Source organism: Rhopilema esculentum, chromosome 13 (genome assembly GCF_057945365.1).
Source record: "Rhopilema esculentum isolate cy_ngs chromosome 13, ASM5794536v1, whole genome shotgun sequence".
Taxonomy (NCBI): Eukaryota; Metazoa; Cnidaria; class Scyphozoa; order Rhizostomeae; family Rhizostomatidae; genus Rhopilema; species Rhopilema esculentum.
Window position 1 is genome coordinate 10,814,227 of NC_142827.1, and position 21,192 is coordinate 10,835,418.

General features: G+C 35.5%; 1 protein-coding gene across 2 annotated transcripts; it reads right to left on the reverse strand.

Annotated features, from left to right (window-relative positions):
- Nucleotides 1–79: 79 nt before the first annotated feature.
- Nucleotides 80–20,649, reverse strand: LOC135692084 (centrosomal protein of 131 kDa). 2 transcript variants are annotated; one of them, XM_065210114.2, is made up of 29 exons: nucleotides 20,357–20,649; nucleotides 17,754–17,829; nucleotides 17,415–17,526; nucleotides 16,703–16,793; nucleotides 15,271–15,933; nucleotides 13,881–14,027; nucleotides 12,754–12,942; nucleotides 12,081–12,169; nucleotides 11,573–11,697; nucleotides 11,163–11,191; nucleotides 10,996–11,048; nucleotides 10,218–10,256; nucleotides 9,747–9,813; nucleotides 9,345–9,412; nucleotides 8,676–8,790; nucleotides 7,958–8,190; nucleotides 7,452–7,548; nucleotides 6,793–6,882; nucleotides 6,273–6,400; nucleotides 5,926–6,073; nucleotides 5,736–5,813; nucleotides 5,028–5,102; nucleotides 4,509–4,571; nucleotides 3,899–3,984; nucleotides 3,370–3,454; nucleotides 2,543–2,697; nucleotides 1,973–2,101; nucleotides 1,170–1,230; nucleotides 80–587 (listed from the first exon to the last, which is right to left on the reverse strand). In XM_065210114.2, the coding sequence occupies exons 1-29, from the start codon at nucleotides 20,507–20,509 to the stop codon at nucleotides 519–521; spliced, it is 3,513 nt and encodes a 1,170-aa protein (XP_065066186.2). In that variant the 5' UTR covers nucleotides 20,510–20,649; the 3' UTR covers nucleotides 80–518. The 2 variants fall into 2 exon arrangements, with proteins under 2 accessions (XP_065066186.2, XP_065066185.2); XM_065210113.2 differs by having other exon boundaries at nucleotides 11,573–11,700.
- Between the last annotated feature and the right edge of the window lie 543 nt (nucleotides 20,650–21,192).

A 21,192-nucleotide genomic window follows, 5' to 3' on the forward strand; every position in this document is an offset into this window, starting at 1 on the left:
GTAAAAACCCAGACATTTTCATTGCTTCCAATATTCTACCGATTCTTCGTTTACAAAAAGAAAAACACAAAATATAGACTTATTTCCTTCTTTTATTTCAGGAAAATCCCGAATAAATAATCGAATAGACGCACAATATTTGCAACCGGACATAATGAACCATATTTACAAAAATATTTAATCGGATTGTCTCCAGTTTACACAACTTGTGACTCAATGTTCATTAGAATTGATCCTCAATGCAGAAAAAGTGCTCTGCAACCAAAACAGGTTGCCAAAAAGCAGCTACCCAGTCCTAGCTGTGACGTATTGCAAAATTTGCCCTACAGCCATCTTTTTAACCCTGCAGCCATCTTCTTAGCCTCTGAGTTAAGAATCTCCACGATAACAAAGCCATACCCCAGGAAAACTGCAAAGAGCTCCTGTGAAAATTGCAACTGGGAGAGGGAAGGGGGGGGGGGGTTTAAATCGTGCTGGAGCTGTTACACCGATGTCATAACACCCAGGTTCTTGCGAAGTTATCGCATCAACTTCTTACGCTGTTCGGCCAACAGCATCTCCAAATGGTCAGCTCTCTTTTCAGCAGCCTTAAAGAATAAAAAATCGTTTATGTCTTATAGCATTGCTTTGCCTAGCATTAATGCATTTTAATACCTTAAACTTACAACTTGTTATTCTGTAAACTACAAAGATTAATAACAAAATCAGTAAAACTTATTTACAATCATACTAACATAAACAACCAAGTATACGCTTGATGAAAGTCACAATAGAAAATACTTCAGTAAAGCAACAATGAGCTTGGTTGAGGAGACAAAAAGAGCAGTATTATTTCAGCTCAAAGCCAAAATTCAAGAGCCATATAAAAGATTGACTAAGTTTTGAGTATATTCGAAATTTTCATAAAAATTTTCTATATACAATTAAAAAATGAATAAATTTTTGGACACCGAAAAATTTTAGCATATAAAAAAGTCTTTATTGATAAACTGGGTTTTTAAGTTGGTTGAGCAAACAACGCATTGCAGTTTTAATTTCAATTTTCACAAAAATTAAAAGGAACTCTGAATCGAATCCTTGATGTGTCCATCAAACAGGAATGACAACAAAGCAGAGGTGACAGAAACAAAGAGCAGGATGCAGAAACAGTAAATTGTGAATGGACATACCTGCATTTGGTGACGCAACATCTGAACTGTCTCTTCTTTCTTTGAAATCGCCATCTTCACCCTGACAACAAGAGGTAGTCAGACAATCATTTTCAAAACAAGAAGATTCTGAGCAAGAGATCGTCAAAAAAAACATAGCAGGTCACGTGTCAAGCTGGGAAAACCCTGCATTTATAACTCTTGGTTCCGTTATTGATATATGCAAGCGATTAATAGGTTGTCATATATTACGGCTGCATCCATTTATAAAAATGAATGTTTCAAGATATCTCTTTATACCTTGATAGGCTTTGTTGCGGTTAAAAGTTCGAATAGGCAAGGAAATAATGTTAAAAAACCAAGCTGTGACAATACTGTGGCAAAATATGGTATTTTAACGGTTCATAGATAATGTGTCTTGCTATCCTTATGCTGGATGCAATTAATCTTATCAACATTGAAAAGCGCACATTGACGGTACTAGGTGTCTGCCGTAATTTCAATAAAGGGCTTACTACAAAAAATTATCAATCCGAAATTGTCCATAAGACGAACCCTTGAGATGTAAATTTTGCTATGATTGATGACATTTCAAGGAAATCTATGTAAATATATGTAAAATGATACATGATATATACAGAATATAGAGAAATTATAAGCTACATATAGATATAAATTACAATACACATTCAAGTCTTTATTGCAGAAAAATTCAAAGAACTGAAATCTGTAAAGTCGCTAATGTTGTACAACTCGTAAGAGGTTGATTACGAGAAGGGTAACACGAATCATTTTAAGTATTAGAAAGATACAGATATGAATACCTTTTATGAACTTCCTCCATCTCATCCTCCTTTTCCTTAACCACCCTATCTATTTCTAATCTTTGCCTCGCTTTCAACTCACTAATATCGTTTCTCAGCCTCTTGTTATCTTCGTCTGTAGTGACAAGCCTTTTGGAGTAACAATCAACGTAAATAGGCTGTTCAGATATGATAACAAGTATACGCATTTCCTCTGGTATTGTTTCCAGAAAAGAATTGATACCCAAATACCAGTTATTGAAGTGACGAGTCTCAAGACACAGTAAAAATAACAATATTTGTGCTGGTACACAAAGCAAGGCTACGTCCATTCTACTTTTAACGCTTAACGGTAGGGTGTAAATCTGATGAAGTTTTGGCGCTTGTACCTTCTAAGCTAGTGCCCATAGATGAAAAGGTGTTAAATGAATAAAAAGTTCCTATCTATTCACTTGAAGAGCAATTGAAAGCATGTACGGAGAACAAGCACGGCTTAAAAAGCTTTAGAATGCTGTTACAAGCTTTTAGTCGTGATATTGTTACAGTTACAAGCTTGTAAAGATCAAGATTAGAAATATAGATGGGAAATACCTGTCAGCAAACTCTTGTCTTATTATATCAGTAGCCTTCCCCCTTTCACTTTGAAGTTGTTCTGTTAACTTTTTTATGTCAATAACCTCTTGATCTTTTTGCTTTAACTGACTGCGAAGTCTTATTGTCTCATTCTCAAGATCATTAGATCGCTCCTGAAAGATGGTCAGAAAATAAGAGTTAAAAAGAATTTGCAGAAAAGTTAAAGTATTATAATTGCAGCTATTCTCACTCCAATTCTCTTGAATAAATCCCCACCCAAGAATGCTAAACTTCACAATACCTCTATTGATATGGCGGCCTTCAGGTAATTTTTATCCATCCCCACCCTCGTTCAAGTTACCCTCATCTAGTTAGCCCCTTGTCAAAAAATGTCCCTAGAGTCTATTTTGAGGTCTTATGGTACATTCATTACAGTTAAGCCCTAACAGAATACCTGCATGAAAAAGCAGCTTGGCTGTAATTGTAAAATGATAAGATACTTCGAATAATCAGTTGAGTAAAGTCATCCTCTTAATATCTATTTGCATGTGAAGTAAGAACTTACGTTTTCTTCTAAACGTCCTATCTACGTCAGCTGATAAGGAAGGCAATTAGGTGAACCAGTTGCGACTGGTTTACAAAGATTCATAAATGGACTATTTTATCACCGTTTGGTCCCTTTCAGGATTTCAGAATAGGTTTGTTAATAAGAAGCGCAATGCCACTGCAAAACATCTTCAACTTTCTCCCTCTTTGATCTATATCTTTAACCTAATTGGTTATGATTGAGAAAAATGACTAATAAAACGTAAGAGAAGGAAATTAGTCAAATAAATGGAGCATACTTTTGCAGCACCATATCTCTCTTGATAAGACCTCTCCGAGTTTTCCAATTCTTTCATTTCATTCTCATACTTGTCTCTAATTCTCCTGTAGAAAAAAATTGAAACAAAACGTTCTCCAATTTGCAAAGTTGTCATTTGTGACGAGAAATCAAATGGAAGAATTTGAAATATTCTTAGTATTCCTTAGTATTAACTGAGAGAAGAAAAGATAATTAAGCCATTCTCTAATTGGAATATTTTAACAAAATACCACCCCGTATTATTTAAAACTTCAAAATCATTTACAAGAAATTAATTTAGCTATTATATTAGCAAGATATATTGTCGATAATATCAGTAAAAAAATAAAAGGAAAAAATTGCGTGTTTTAGAAAATAGAATGTTGTGGAATAGAAACACTAAAAAGGACGAGCAACCTCTCAAATAATTAAGTGAAATCTATCACGTATATATCTTTACAATGAAAGTGTTTAGTTGGCAGTTAAACACATTCGTAGAACAGAGATTTTCAAAATAAGTTTGTACAAACTTTATTCGGTTGTCTGCTGCTCTTTCGCATTCTTCTTTTGCCTCCGCAGTTTCTTTCTCTAGTCTCGAAATTACCATTTCAATTTCCTAAAACAAAGGACAAGTCGTCGCTTAGTTCAATGCTCGTGCTTTCTGAAGTAAAATCCAAAACTAGTTCAGAAATGATTTTATCTTATTCACAACTCTGTAGGCCAGGGCAAAAACTATTTAACTTCATCGTTCAAAATTTAGTTTTCAAGTTTAACTTAGTTAGGTTGGATTATTCTTCGGCACTTAAGAGCTTGCCTATCTCTCATTCATCATTGAATTTTTCATTGTGAAATTTATAAAATCTAGTGGACGAACTTTTCCCAGCGTCTCTCCCATTTTACCAATTAATTTTATAGTTCGCTAACTGAAAATGTTTTATTGAAATAAAATCGAACAAGTGACAAGCACAGTTTAGCATCCAACAAGTGACAATTTGAAAAATGACTGGAAATCTAATAAACGGAATCAACAAATCATCTAAAATATTTACGCGGATGCAGCTTTGCGAAAAAGCCTTGGTTTGAGTTTCACAAAAACTCGGTCTCGGATATACAACATTTATTACCATTTCGAGTACATACCTTGTCTCTTGCTTCTCTGACACCCTCTTTCAATTCTCTTTCTTTTGCCAATAAGTATGTATCCTAAAGCAAAACTTTATCTTGTACAGTTATATGAAAAAATGATAAAAAAGTAGTCAAGGTTTAGAAAATACACGCATACAGGGTTTTAAGATGGACAAGAAATAGTTAAAAGTAGTTTTAGAATAATCCGCAAAAAGCAATTTGTGTAATATAAAAACGATTTGCAATGAAATTTTGTTTTGGAGGCTAAATTAAGAAAAAATGAGTGAAAGACATTTTGATAAGGATTGCTGGCTTGAGAATTGTCTGGAAGGTGACAAGAAAGGGAATCTTTTAAAACTGCTTGAGATCAGTACCTTACGTAAAGACTGCAGGACCTCAAATGGTATGTTTTGAATGCAACATGTTTGAAATAAAAACAAAAGTTAGATCATCAAAATCTAAGGAACAGTTGAGCATTTCACGCAAGGAAATAGTTATGTTTAATCTGCCTGCGAGGGAAGACTTTCAACAAACCTGTTTTTTCATGTAGTTTTCTATCCACTGCTGTTTTTCGATTTCTAGTTGCTCTTTTAGATTGCTCATTTCTGACTAGAAAGAAAGGAAAAAACGGATGTTTACAGTAATGATTTGCAAATCATTTCGCTAGAACAGGGTGGACAACCTACGGCCCGCGGGCAAATCCGGCCCGGGAAGAAATTTTTGTGGCCCGCGAGACAATAAATTCATATCAAGATTTTTCAAAAATTATTTCATATAATGATTTCAAAAAGATTGCCACCCCTTGTCCAAAGTGAATGGTCTGAGTTCAAAGAAGAAATCCTCGAGCGTTCTCTGTTTGCCAAAAACAGATGTGATAATCATTCTATCAAGATGTATGAACTAACGTTTATGCAAGAGTCTCTTTCATCGATTATCACAACACCTCGTACAGTTATGCCTGAACCGCAGTGAACTGAAGAACATTTCTCGAACAAGCCTTTTGGCTCAGATCATTCACTTTAAAATTTACTATCTTGTTAAAAAGAGAATAGCCACGCTTCGCATAGCTCAAGAGCGAGCGAAAAAAGAGAGAAAGGATTAAAGACCTTAAAAGTAAATTCGTAACATGGCAACTATATGGACTGGGAATGGCATTTTATGAAGACATCTTGGGTGAAAGACAAGACTTTTATGACAGGTATTATGATAACAATTATGATAAGAAAAAATTGAACAATTTACAGTATGCCGCCTTTCGATTTCTTCAAGCTTTTTGTGATGGTCCTCTTGCATGGCAAGGAGTGTATGACGATATGATTCCTACATAAAAATAATAGAAAATAAATGAAGTAACAGAAAAACACGAAAAAAGGCAGACGAAAGGAAAAAAGCATGTAGTCTATATATAAATAAGAACAAAGAAGATCCCCACTTCACTGGCGTTCTTCTCTTGGGTCGTTTCTTGTTTTGTTTTTTGCAGCAGTTCTGTGAGCCTTTCTTTCTCCTCCTGAACTTCAGAGTACAGGCGCCTACGCTGTTGCTGGTAAGCTTGTTCTCCTTGCTCCAATTGCTTTTCGTACCTACAAAAACAGAAACATTTCAGAACTTGTGACACGACACGACTGACAAGCTCTAGATACACACGCACCAGTACAAAGCTAGTTTGTATGTATACAACACCTTGTCTTGCAACCGTAGGCATCACAGATAAGTTTTAAATTCGAATCAGTCACCAAGTATTTGTCTATCGACATACAACATTTGAACATTTAAGCCAACCTTTGTCTTGCAATATCTCTTTCTCTCTGCACTGCTTGGTCCTTTTCGATCTCTAGCTGTTCTCTCAATTCTTCAATTTGTCTGATGTATTTCCTACCAGCTCTCTCATCTGCTTCCAGCAATTCACCCTTAAAATAAGAATTGGTTGCATTTAGAGGAAATTTCTTAATCCCTATACATCATAAAGGAAAACATCTCAAAGAGTCGCAAAGGAAAAGCATCTCAAATAATCACGATCTTCCAGCTTTATGACAATCTTTCATAGCTGAATGCAACCATAATAACTCAAATGGAACTCTAGATGGCAGCTGCAAAATTGTTCTATTATAATACTTGACATTGCCCGAGTTTTACGTTTTGACATAAAATCATGACGCAGCAGCTAAGTACACCTCAACCTGATTTCATACGCAGGGTTTTTTGGTCTTGAATCTTACTCACAATTTTAGCCCTACATAGACATGGTTTCGCATTTGGATAAAAGTAAATAAATTTACTCATAGCTAGACATAGCCCTAACCTGGTGCATAGCTTTGAGTTTCTTTATTTCTGCTTTGTGTTTGGCGATCAGCTTCTGAATATCAGGCTCCAGACCTTTCACAGTCATTTCCTAGATTGAAAAATTTATAAAAATTGTCTCTGATTTTGAAACACTTGATAATATCAACAGCAAGCAGAAACAGAGATTTTCAAAAACAGTTTCGGATTTTACAAGAGTGTGGCGAATTTTGGCAATGAATTTAGTTTTATCAGCCAGTTTCATTAAAAACACGTGTTAAAGACACACTGTCACACTGTTTATTGGTCTATCAAAACAAAACAATACGTAACGCTTACTGAATTTCGTTATACATCGAAATCCACCTTGTAAAGAGCAATGCGACTTTGTGTCTTTTAGGCAAAGCCATTAATTTCCTACATTCTCATGACTTATCATAAAATAACTCGGAAACAAAGGAGTAGGAGATGAATTTTATCCTAAGCACATAAGAAAGTATACCATCAATAAAAGATAAATTTCAAACATGTTCGACTTTTCTTTATAAAAAGACCTGCTGAATCTCAAATAATATAGCAATTAGGGAAAAGATGGAAGAGACAAACTAACTGCTAACTGATAAAAGACGGTCGATGTTATGCTACGACAAAATTTTCTAACTGGATGAAATCAGGAAATACCTTTATTTGAATCGTTTTTTCTTGTATCCATTTTTCTCTGCGCAGTTTTTCAGCAGCCTCCATCACCTCCTTTTGCTTTTTAAGCTCGACTGCATGACTGAAAGGAAAGACGAACATTGACAGTGTAGAACCAAAACATCAGTGATAATTCCACTTTGAAACTAGCCTTGTTTAGCAACTGTTAGCTATTTTTCGTCAACCGCCAACCTTATCACATCTGTTCCAGCCCCTCCCCTTCGAATAAGCCCCTTCGAATAAGCCCTCTCGGATAAGCCCCTCGAATAAATCTCCTTGAAAACAGGGTTTAGGTCGGTACTTTTATCACGTCTTATCCCGAATGGGTTACTTATTAGAGAAAGCAGCTTGACCTATGTGTTCATACAAAAGACATAAAATATTCTTTACAACTGAACACTTCAGACGAGATTTTCTGCAATACCACTGCATGTGACAATACAAAGCCCCTCTTATATTATACAGGCGCCAAAATAGAGAGGACCCCATACTTCTCCTCAACTGTCTTCAGCTTCGTTGAATACTTTTGATCTGTCTCCTTCAGCTTTTTCACAAGATCCTCGCAGCGTTGGCTCAGAACCTTCTTGTCATCAATCAGTTGGTCAATAAAAGACAAATGCCTTTGAATAGTGCTCTCGTATTCTTGCCTCTGGAGACTCAACTGCTGCTTGTGTTCTTTGCTCACCTCCTGTATGTGTGTCGAAGAGAATTCGCGTTGCTGTTGCTGCAAACAGATCGTTTTCAGAATAAAAGGGTTAGAAGTGAAATCTAATAAAATATTGCAATTTAAAAATTTAATGACAGTTAGGATTTATCTTAGATTTACATGTAATTCAATCTATGATACCCCTCCTCCTACAACAGAAAATCGATTAGCATCGTTTAAAGATTATAAGTGTGCGATTTAAGTTCTATCAGCAAGCGATTACCATATGCTCCCCAGAAAACATAATTCTTGGGCCGGCCGGTACAATGCAAAAATCGTTTACAGGGCACTTTTAGCTTTTCACATTGTTGCGTGGACTTGTGACATTTCTCTCTAACTAGACCAGTTACCAATTTTGGCTATATTTTAAAATCATAGCTTACAGAAACGGAAACTACGACAGTATAATTATCTAACGGAATAATTCGAAAGGATCAAGCCATAAAGGTGAGTAACAATAGCAGAAAAATGGACATCATAAAACGTGCAACATAATAGCTTACCAACGCTTTTTGCAATAAATTTACAGATCGATTTTTGTCATTTAGCTGTTCCTTCTGTTCAGAAATTGCTTTGCTTATTTCGCTTGCTATTTGCGAGGCAGAATCCATATCCTTCCTGATGACAACAAAAAGTATAGGTGGTTACTAGACAAATCTATAAATGTCCGAAGGGACAAAACAGCAAACTTTCCCAGGACAGAAAAACGTCATCCACGCTAGTGATGCTAAGCATTATAATGGGGAACCGTCAATGCAAAACATCATGTTTTTGGGCGTGAAGGTAACACAGAAAGAAAGACACGATTCATAGTAAGCGACTCTGCCGCAATTTTCCCATGGTTGAAAAAAATGTTATGCAAAAAAAAAGTTATACAGCTTGACTTGAACTTTGTAATGAGTCAAAATCTGTAAAGCGGTTTACACTCAAAACCTGAAAGGAAAACTATTTAATAAGACAAGTCACAAAGAAAACTAAAGACTTATCTTGCCTTGAAGTCACTGAGATTAAACAAACGAACTTAGCCGCTCTGAGATTTCAACGGGACCTAACGGTTCCCCAGTGTCAAATAAAATACATTTTCAAGGCTATTATTTAGTCTGGTCTGGTAAAGGTATTCCATTAATAGAGAAAACATTATGAGCTATTAATCATACGTAAGCATGACTTACTCAGGTGAAAGGACTCCCTCAAAGACATCAGAAATTTTCTCTGAAACTACAGAGTCAACCACCCTGGACTGTAGAAAGAACAAGTATGAAAGAATACGCAACAACAAGAAACTGTAACCACAAAAACATACACAAAGGTCTCAATAGCAGTGGTCTCCCCTTCTAGTGCTAACAACTTTCAAAGATACAAATTATCTCTGGTCCAAATCAATTTTCTCTAACTAAATTTTCTCGTTTATCTTCAGCTTACTGCATTTTTTATAAGTTTTACTGATGTAAGTGATTAGAACTTACATCGTGATAACTTCTAGAAAATTGTCTTTGTAGATGTGATCCGAATATTGTTTATAAAATGAAAAAAGCAAAACTGAAGAGACTAAAAAATGAACGTGATATTATTACCCTGCTAAGTTCACTTCGGATATCCTGCTCGGCTTGCTCGACTTCGTCTAGAAAGTCTATAATTGACCTGTTGAAAAACAAATTGTCCTGTATTTTCATGACCAAGGTAAAAAGTATATTTCAATCGGCTCGTGCATGATAATAAAAAAGCCAATTTTATACAAAAACATAGCTTAGTTATTAAATCAAAATAGGGCTATCAATAAGGACCCTGTCTCGAATTAGTTTTTAGAATAAACACAATATCAGACGACTGATTTAAATAGTTAATCAAATATCAAAATCCAAAGACTTTTTTTTAGCCTTCGAAATTTTTTCAAAAGTTGCTATCAACGAACATTCTTGCCAGCCTATCAGAGATGTTTGCTTCTAAGATAAAAACTATTTCCATATTTCATATGTTCGTTAACAAAATTAAGTGAAATACAAGAAGTAAACAGTAATGCATGTGAAATAATGAAATAAACAAACCTCAGTTTATCCGCAGTTAAAAGTGGATTGTTCGTCATTCTAAAGGAAATAAAGGAAACATTTTGAAAGTGGATTTTAAAAAAGCAAACATTATTTCTAAAAAAAGCAAACATAAATATTGCAAATAATAAATTTTACACTTTCCATGAAAAACAAACAATGCTCGAAAAAGACTTTTAGACCAAGGCAACTCCGGAAATCGTTATTTCAGAAAGTAAGAAAAAACTGGAAGACACAAAAAACATGCAAAGAAAGAGAATAGAAAAGGAATATTTTGCAATTGTAAATGACAAGAAAGGCAGAAGAAAAGCAGAACCTAATTTGAACCTAATATGGGAATCCACTTTGTAGAACCAAATGTTCTAAATATTTCATGGCAAAAGGTTTTTAAAGTTTGACGAAATGCACTGGACACACAGTTTGGTGAATTTTTACCAGTGCAATGTAGCGCACACGTGACTTTATCGCGTGTCAGGGCACATATACGGTGTGAAGGTTTGTAGAGCACGGGAGAGTTAAATAAAAGTGAGTATCGATCACAACCCTGAGACTGCCAAATCTGCTATACTTTATATGTATTAGAAACAGTACAACCAGGATACATAAACTTTATATGAACAAAATGAAAGATGTCATATCACAAATGTAGCCAAAATTGAAGGATTACATCTTGTGGGGAAGTTGAAAATGAACATGCAGTTGGAATCACCTTGAAAATTAGGACAGAATTGATAAATGTTAAGTATGAACATTAAACACAAGAGTATAGTTACCGTACCTGTCATCTTTTGAGGACGATAAAGTGCGAAGATTTTGCGTTGTCAACGAATGCTGGATAGACAAAATTTAAATACTATAGATTGGATTTGATCTTTTTTGAAAAAACGTTATAGTAACAAAACAAGAGCAATAACACCAAAATTACACTAAAATCTAAAGCTTTACCCTTTCGTTCTTGCCATCAGTGTCATTAACTGCAAAGAAAAAAGAACTTTTTCAGAAGCAATAGAGAAAAAGCATAAAATTCAAAAACTTGTAAACGGTCAGAAGGTTATTCGTTGTCATCGTGTACGCGCAGTTGACCAATGTCCACATCACAAGAAAGGTATTTCAGTGACACAAAGAAATTCTTGTTGTTGTTGATAATGCTTGGTAATAACTTCAACCGAGCATCAATTAATGATTTACACTGTATTTATGCAATGATCACAATTTCGTTGTAGAAAAATCTTACTTGCTATTTTAGTTCTAAATAATCCTTGCTTAAATTCATCAATATTTTCTGGCAAGTAAACAGCAGATGCCCATCTTAAAGACACTGATTGTATGTAAAGGATTACAAAAAGCATATTTACTCCAGGCATCTTTGTACGACTTTCTTTGTTTACTAAGTTCAGGCGGTTCAGACTCCAGCTCCTTCAGAGTGTCTAGCAAATCTTCGAATGTCGTCTTACTTCCTTTCACTTCCTCTTCAGCCTTGCTGCTGGAAACAAAACAATTACAATTCAATTAGAACTTGGCATTGGTTTAATCAACTCGGTCAGCAATGTGTCTTCGTTTATATTTACTTCGGGCTTTTTGGCTTGATTCGACATTAGCAGGGTTATCTTGAACGAAAATTGATGCAAATCCTCACTTACTAAAATCTATAATAGAGGACATTGCTGGCTAACAGAGCTTCAAGAAACTGAATTTTTTTAAGTTTAAATTTCAAGGGTAAGCTTTTGTTGTAAAGCTCGCATATACCAGAAGCCACGTGCTTAAGAGGTCTGAATGAAGTACAAAGGCATAACACCAAAACGAATCTGTTTTGCTCTTTTTGCGGCTCAGAATTCAATATCTATCAACACAACGATCACCTACCTGACGGTTGTTTCGTCATTTCCTGCTGTTCGATCTGTAAGCATGATATCAGTGTCTTCATCTTTATGACTGCGTGTATGACTCGAGCCCTTTAAAATAGTTAAGAAAAAATACCTCGCAAAGAATGCTAAAAAATGTAATATATTGATGATTTAATTAGCAATAAAATGACAGAAAAAACTGACTCAGTATTTAACTCTGACCCTGAGTTAAAACAGGAAAGCAGACATATTAATTCCTCTCTTTTTTACTTCATTCGTCATTTACTCAAAAATCAACAACTTTTATTGATAATCACTTGAAACTCGTTAAATATATAAAAAAGAATGTAAACGAAAATTTGCCTTGTTAACGTTTTGAACAAGGGAAAATCCTTTCTTTCTGAAAGGAAATGGCACTTAGAGCAATCGAAGGCAGAACAAATTTGAACAAAGCCTAATCTTGACCCTGGTTTTGAAGCATTACGCAAAACAACTTTTCAATTACAAAAATTAAGTTGTCTTGATCAAGTTATTATCAGTTCATATCAGCGACTTTTAATTTTGTTACAGGTTTGGAGTGAACATTCGATGAACAGTGAAGAAAAGGGTCACATCTAATGTCTTTTTGCATCAGAATAGATTTTTGATAAATGAAGTAAATTACTTGTATAAAACAAATTCAGAGTATTGACCTCAAATATTTCGTCAACTTTTCTTCCCACGCTGCTTGCAGTTGGGGGTCTTAAATCCCTTTCCCCGTCTGCTTTTTTGCCATTCGAAATTGACTGAGCAGAGCTTGCACTATCGGGCCTCTTCTGTCTTGGCCTGGATTTTGGTTGAGATTTTTGCTTTGATATCTTCCCACTTTCTTGAAGGTAAGCCTACAAATAAAAGTGTAACAGTTGAAGAAACGATGAAACATTCGATAGAGCAAAAACAGTCGGTATTTTCATGAAAACAGTCGGTATTCACGCGTCAAGCCGATATACACAAAGAAAATAATTATAATGATTTATCAAAATTGCAGTTGATGTTTACTGGTTTGCTTCGCAATGCGCAGTGTCACAAGACAGAGCCGAAGAAACATGAGATCACATCATTTAACACGAGTAATGCCCGATCTCACACATTCTGGTTGCGTCATTTCTTTCAATAGATAATTTATGGTGCTCATGTAGTTATAACTCAGAGAGTTCAAATGTTTTTAGTCAGGTTGAATCTTTTTCTAAGAAACAAAACACTCCAACAAGAAAGAAATACTATTTAGAAACATACTTAAATAAAGAAATAGATATAAACAATCAATTAAACAAAAAGGTTCTCTAGGTCTGTCCCATCCCATCAAGACAATTGTTTTGATTTATTTCTATAATTGTTAAAAGAAATAAGTATCATTGTCCTTTCACAATACAAAATACAAGTTTGCCGTCTTTCAGGACAGCAGAGTACGGCAATTTCAAACAAGATTTCGCGTGTGCAAGAGCAAAGTCTGCCCTTAAGTATAAGTTGCACTTACATCGTGCACATTAGCGTGCACATTTATGCTAGATCCAAGAATATTTATCAATCAAGAAGCCAAAATTAACGAAGAAAATTTAAATGATTGATAGTTACTTTGTTATCAAACCAATGCAAGATTGTGTAAATCTTGAGGAAACTTGATTTGCTCTAAACAAAAGGGCACGCCATTGCTGCGACCAGATGTAGAAATGTCACTCCATTTATTAGATGCGCAGAGACATTCAAGAAAATATTTCTGGAATGCATTTTCTGCAGTCTCGTTTTCATTCAGCATCAAGAAAAGCTCCAGCAAACTTACTATTTCTTGTTGTGCTATGGCCTGATTTCTTGTTTTCTTCTCCTCGCGTTTCTTCTGAAGATCTTCAATGGCGGCCTGTCTTGCTAACCTTGCCTTTTCTTCTCTTCTTTTTATTTTATCCACTTCAGCGTTATGCTGCACTTGGAACTAAGAGAACAAGACAGGCAAATTTCAAGTTTACAGAGAAAATTAATGCAATAGATTATGTTGGAATTATACTAACTCTATCATCGCTAAATTCATATAAAGAAGCTAGTGGGCATTAAAGGATCACATTTAAAATGCTTCTGTATCTTGGTAAGCCCTGACATCCATTTTTGTCTTCAGACACAAAACAGCCCCTGGGTTCCCCCTGTCACGTCAAAGCTGATAGTTTGATCTTTCATGCAGTAAATGATACATGACATATTTCAACACAACATAATATCTTACATCAAAAGGGAAATTTCATCGAATGAAAGATATTGCTTTTGAAACTGTAAGAAACTGGAAAACTAGTTCTTTGCTACAATTACGACGGTTTATGGTCATCAATTATCTAGACTGACCTGATACACTTCAGGTCGGTACGAAAAAGTAAAAGTATCTTGATTAAAAAGAAAGACAAAATTTCCTCAAACGCTCATCAGAGAAAGAACTGTAGAATAACAGCTAAATTCTATAAGAATGATTCAAGCTAACTCCAGAGTTGGTTCGTTAGCATATTTGTTTACATGGCGATTTCCCAACATTCAGAAAGTCATGCAAAAAACAGACAATGAGAATACTTCTGACTCAAGTGGCTAGTTTCTTATCTCGGAAAGCACGTTTTATAATCAAGCATCCCAAAAACACATCCAGACCTATAATGGCTCATTGTACTATTACATCCGAAGAACACTTTCAATTACTTCCATGAGAGAAACTTTAAAACCTTGCTAGGCCTCCAACCTTAGAAGGTTCGATCTGAAATGATTTCTGGCGAACTCCCCCTTTGCTCTTTATAGCATTGCAATTATCTCCCAATTTGTATCAATTGTGCATACATGTAAACCTACACAGATTTCAATACTGAAATTAGCACGGAAGACCGAAAACATTGTCTGCTTTCCTTTGGACATTATCCGACGTTTATACTCTGACGAATGTCTGATGAAAATTACTTTATTAGAATATATGCTACGCTTCCGCTCTTCCGTGCTATTTGCAAATTTGGCAATACCATAGTCTTATTCTATACTGAAACTATGCACCAATAAGGCAATTGCATACCAGCTATTGTATCGTAATCAAAGGTATGGTATTGCAAAAATAATGATTATTTGTAATCTATGCAGGTCAAGCAAGGACAGAGTCTTTAATACAATCGAACACCACTTTTATCTAATACCCATAGAATTGAGCTGATTACCTCTTCTTTTTCATAACTCATCCTCGCTTCTACTTCCTTCCTTTTTGCATCCATCATTCGTTTCATTGCAGCTGCCCCAGCAGTCTTTCTTATCTTAACTCGACGGTACCATCTTTGAATAACGATTGCTGCTTTCTCTCTTCTTGCGATTAAATAATCATCTGTTTTTGTCTCAATTCCTTCAACACTTCCCCAGCTTCTATGAACCGTAGACTTTCCGCCCCCAACCTTACTATTAACATGTGTTTTAGAGTCTCGCGTCTTAGTGGCTCTTTTATTGGCTTGTGAAAACAGCAAATCCTCCGGATCCCCACCATCTTCTTTATAATTAGGCCAATGATTACTATCTGTTGTTGCACTTGTTTTATTTCCAAATGACTTGCTTGGTTTGTCAAACTCAGGTTCTTTCCTGACGTCACTTAGCTTGCTGTCGTTGCTGATGTTTTCCAAAAGATGGCCAATTTTTGAAAGAGCTGCCTGATCAAGGAAACCAACCGAAGCACTTTGATCTTCATACCTAGCAGGATTTGAAAAACTTCTTGCTAACTCATTCCTGCGCGGGCTTTCTTTCTTGGTTTCCCTGACTTCAGAGTCTAAGAACTCGTCAACAGAAGGGCGTGGTGGAATGACACTGAAAGTGGCTTTTGAGGTATCACTGCGTGGCTGCAAAACAAAATCAGGAGGAATAGGCCTTACCAAATGTGTCGATTGTTCCCTATTTACGAATATGCATCGATCTTTCAACAAAACAGAGAAACGTGAATGCAATATGAATATGAAAATGGCTTTGAAAAAAGCAAACATTTTACGACATACTAAAAGCTTTTTCGTCTGACACTCCTCAGAGCATAAAACGTCAGAATAAGGGTCCGAAAGTGTTTCTAGACCTAAAAGATCTAGATGGCTGTTCTCTTTGAGGGGCAGTTTTGTTTCTTAGAAACACTGCTAAAACAAGTGATTCTGCCATCGGTCAACATCTTTTAGACAACCCAGATTGTGCAAAACTCTATAATGACGACATGTTTCGGATAATTGGCAGAGCCCGGTCGTCCTTCCATCTAGCAGTTTTGGAGTCGATCTACATACAAACGAAAAAGCCGCCATTGTGTAGACAGAAGGAGTTCGTTTTCTCTCTTGGACTCCATTGGTAACTTTTCTTTAGGCTCGCGGCACTGATTGGTCAACTATACCGGTCTTGTGCTTGCGTTTTTCTGATTGGCCGATTTCGATCCACAACTGGGTATATATTTTTCATTGTGTTCTTTCGGACCCTTATTCTGACGTTTTATGCACTGAGGAGTGTCAGACGAAAAAGCTTTTAGTATGTTGTAAAATGTTTGCTTTTTTGAAAGCCATTTTCAAATTCTGTACCGCAAAAAAATTGTTTGCAATATAAATAGATAGAACATTTTGCATAAATATCAAGACATACCGTTTCATTTGAAATTCCATCGGTAGAAACAAACCAAGCTGGTTTGGTCAAGAGATTTTTAGCACTGCCACCCCTTTGGGACGTTGCACTTCTGTACAGAAAAGTGTGATTAAATCAAAGCAGCTTAATCATTTGTCAGCCAAATGTTTAAGACGTAATTATACACATATTTCAACTTCAATTTATTTGTTCTCTCGTGCATGCTCTGTGCAGTGTCTGGATCTGACCGGACCTTTGCAGCTTGTTTGCTCTTTTACTTTAGAAGTAGGGAATTCTGTGGTCAGATCACAGCCTATTCAATTGACAAGCGGAATTTGCTCTCCACAAAGAAATTCATCAGAAAATTTAAATGCACAAACTCAGAAGACACACGTACACAGCACATAGGTGAACAAAAACATTGAAGCGGATAAATTGGGCACACATTTCCACAAAAGTTACATAGTCGATAAGTAAGCACATGACAATTTTATCAAGCAAATCTTGAAAGAACAGATCATAAAAGATTCATGTGAGAAAAAAATAGAAATTTTTACAAAGAATAAAGCTGCATTACGAAAATTTTTGCTTTGTTTAAATAATGAAAAAGCCCTTGCTCTCATTGAAAAGTTAAAAATCCAACCAGCACACTCAAAGACTATGTGCACAAAAGTGTTATCAAAGAGGTTGCCATTAAAAAATACTTGACTAATATAAAAACATGAATTCTTACCCTCCTTTTGTGCCAGAATGGGTTTTAGAATCTTTTTGCATAATTTTTGGAGCAGGTTTCTGGACTTCATTTGGTCTCAGTGATGAGCCCAACGATCCCCTCAAGTTCTCACCTGAAAAATATTCAAGTTGAGATTTTTGTTTTGCATACAAATTACACCTTAAGACAAAAGTGCATTTTAATACAATCTTTCAAAAATCAAGAAGTGATTTCCACTTTCTAAACCCTTTTCATAAAATCTATTTCTGCAAAATGTTCTCAGTTGTAGGCATTTAAGATTGTCATGCGAAGCATGTGTCTAGCATTGCAGAATATTGATCTGATATATCAAGCAAATACCTCTTTTGTTCTTTGTTCTAGCTGAACCAACACCAGAACCAGTGATAGACAATCCATCAGCAGGATCATTTGAAGTCTGAATAAAAAGTTTTTAAAAAGATCATGATCTATAGTAAAGCTTAACTGCAAAACAATAACCAAACAAAATTTGCAATTGGAAAGAAAAGCAAAGGTGTCAAATGTAAAGAATATTTGCTTATAGCAAGGATGTTTTGAAGGATTTTAATATGGCAGGGAAAACAAAAAATGGCCTACAATGTTTGACAAGTTTATGTAAATTTTGAAAAAATCAAAATATCAAAAATAACACAGAAGAGCACATAAGGCCTCTCAAAGTGAGACAAGGTGCGCATTTTGTCACACACCTGTTTTTCATAAAGTAACAATTTATCATGTGCCTTGGCATTTGCATTATGTAAAGGTTATTTTTTTTATCAGAATCTTTGTCTTGTTCCCCCGGAATTGTCTTTAAATTACATCATTCAGCATTTAGCTCATTTAGGGAATCACAAAATTGAAGTCACTGTGTCACTGTGATCAATTTGTCTTTATAATTCTAATGCAAACATAATATCAGTCCTGGAGAAGTTTCACATTACCTCAACCACATATAATTACTGATGAAGTATTAATTTGGTGTTTATTGCAGTATTCACATTAGCAATGTAATAAAATACAATAAAACCTCAACATGCAATAAAATACAATAATACACTTTCAAGACTTCAGTGAAACACAATTATTGAATATTATATATACATAAAATATTCAGTGCCATAGTTTAGTTTTATAAAAGCAACTGTGGTTTACTTCTTTATGAGCAAGTCACAGTCAAGAGAAAGGTATGAAGACACATCAAACATGCAACTGCACAATCACAGGGAAATTTTTGAGGCATTATGTTCTGCAGGAAATTTTTTGAAATATACCATTTGGCAAGAAGAAACTTTGATTTGTACATCATTAAAAATATTTGGCTTCGTATGAAAAACATTACAAACCATGATTTGAAAGATTCTTGAAGAACCAAAGAATCGTTAATTAAAAGAATTCCTCAGGTTTGGAATGAAATTCTACTTATACATTGCCAATTATATGCAACCAATTCAAGAAGGCATAAAGCGGTTTCAAAAGTTCATAGCTCCCATCAAAATATTAAAATTTGAAACTGTTAAAAGACGTTTTGAAACTATTAATAAAGGGGCTTCTCCAGCCAAATTTTGCACTTGCATTTTATTGGCTAATCTAAAGGAGTTGAACCTGATGATCACGAATTCGTTATTTGTTTTTCGATATTTTTTACAGTTTGTGAGATATAAGCTATTGCATTTCGATAATTGAATTGAATTAACTGAAAAATTTTGTTTCGGTTTGGTGACACTGTGACGCAATTTTGACGTCACAGTATATTTTGTTAGTCTTGCCTCAAACTGAATCGAATGACGGCGACTCGCAAATTGAACACTGTAAGTGATGGTACTCTCAGTTCTGTTCCACCAGCTTTTATATTGAGCATTTCAGATCAATTCTGAAGCCTTTAGTTGTTCATCGTTTCTGGAGAACAACTGAAGTGTCAATTTCAATTAATTATACGCGAGGAAAGAGCTGGAACAGGAAACCGTAGCTTTGTGGGCCTACACAGGTGATCAAAAATAAGTCATGGCACAGCATGGACACATTCAAACTTAGAATGATTGTAAACGTTTAATATTTTTCGTTCCTAAAAAGCTCCTGCTGTAGATTTAGATGACGTTTTCAACACGTGACCATGACTCCTTCACGATTCGGTGGAAGAGATACAAAATTCATGGCGAATGAAAGCCGCACATTGTGACGTCAGAATGTCACAAAACTGATTCAGCTTTTGTCGTTTTTTTCTCGGAAAGGTGCAACTTTAAAGCCTTATAACTTCTTAACTAATTGGAATTTTTCAAAAACAATGACTTTTCCATAATACACGCACCAGATGCAAACTTTTTAGTCAATCAAAAAAAATTTTTTTTTGGCTGGAGAGGCCCTTTAAAAAAATGTGCTTTAGAAAGATTGAAGTTTTGATTGGTGGTTGTTTCACTTCCGACACACTCCCATTCACCATTTGAAAAATTCGCGCAACAATAGCTTTCGATAATTCTTGCGCCACTCTCCCTCCTTCGAGGTGGTGCAATACTTTCATGAGGGGAGTGTAGAGTTTTCAGTCGACAAAACAGAAAATGATGTTGAATGAAGTGGTAGTAGTAAAATTGCTTAAGCCATTACAAATGTAGCTTTTACTTTCATTTACATAAAACTGGTGACATATCATTGAGATTTTTGGAACCTGACACTCTCTTCTTTTATTGTTCCATTCTTGCAAGAACTTTAGGCATGATTTTCATATAGCACAGGTTTATAATTCACTGGCGTGAGGTACACAGATTCAAATTGCTCACCAAGTTTCTCAACCTCACGGTCCAAATAATTTGGGCGAAGAACCTTCAAATTATAATAAATCGCATTTGCCAATATGGGCACAATCTATCTATACTAATTCAATCTATTGCATTAATGCCTAACACAAAAGCATTTTGATGTGAATTTAAATGAGATCGAACAAAAGAACTCACTTGGCTAATATTTGACCTCGATGTTGTCAGTGGTGTCTTCACTTTGTTTGGTGGTGTCCTGATGCCAGAACGCTGAGGGGTACCCTTGTTTTCTCGTAAACTACCGACAGAAACAAAATTGGCGCTCAGGGGCCGTTGTCTTCTGGACGCCATTTTGTTTACAATTGTTTGATTGTTGTCAATTGAATTGGATTTAAGCGGTCGAAGCGCCTGTGCAGCAGATTCGGTTCACAGTGGAAAATGAAAAGGGTAAGACCTTGTGACTTTAATGAACCTAAATTCGACAGGAACCAACAGATTGTTAGTACAAGCAAAGCAATTCCATCGCCTCGAGTGCAAGGTGGAAGGTTAGATGAGCAGGGCAAATTGAAGGATTACGAGAAAAGAAACGGGTTAGCCCCCTAAGCCACACCCAGTTCCGCAGTTCTTGAAACCCCAGGTTATCGGGAGCCCTGAATTCTCCAGTTGAGTCTCTCATACTATTTTAAACAAAGTTTGCTGCTAGTTGTAGCCTGTCCTCTAGGTAGGCGCCAGGAAAACAGGGCTCCTTTTACAGTGGCTTATGTTAAAGCTTCCTGCACCATATCAGCTACTGCAACTGCATTTCTTTGCATTGTCGTTGCACCAACACCTTTTTTATACCATTAATTTACGATTTTTCAAAATATGCAAATTGATCAGCTCTGATAATATATCATTTCTCGCATCGTCAACCTTGACATAACGTATATTCCTGGCAGTCAAAACAAATACTTTTTGAAAATTATTTATGATTTTTGTAAACTGAAATTATAATAAACAATAAAATATATTGAAGTTTCGTTGGGTATTCCTGT

Bases quoted from the DNA above. Each gene is read 5' to 3' on its own strand.
- LOC135692084 (XM_065210113.2), bottom strand. From the start codon at position 20,509: ATGGCGTCCAGAAGACAACGGCCCCTGAGCGCCAATTTTGTTTCTGTC. The intron at 14,028-15,270 runs GTAATCAGCTCA...TTGTTCTCTTAG, and splicing joins TGAGTTATGAAAAAGAAGAG to TTCCAAGTGCAGCATAACGC. The intron at 10,257-10,995 runs GTACGGTAACTA...TATTTCCTTTAG, and splicing joins TCGTCCTCAAAAGATGACAG to AATGACGAACAATCCACTTT.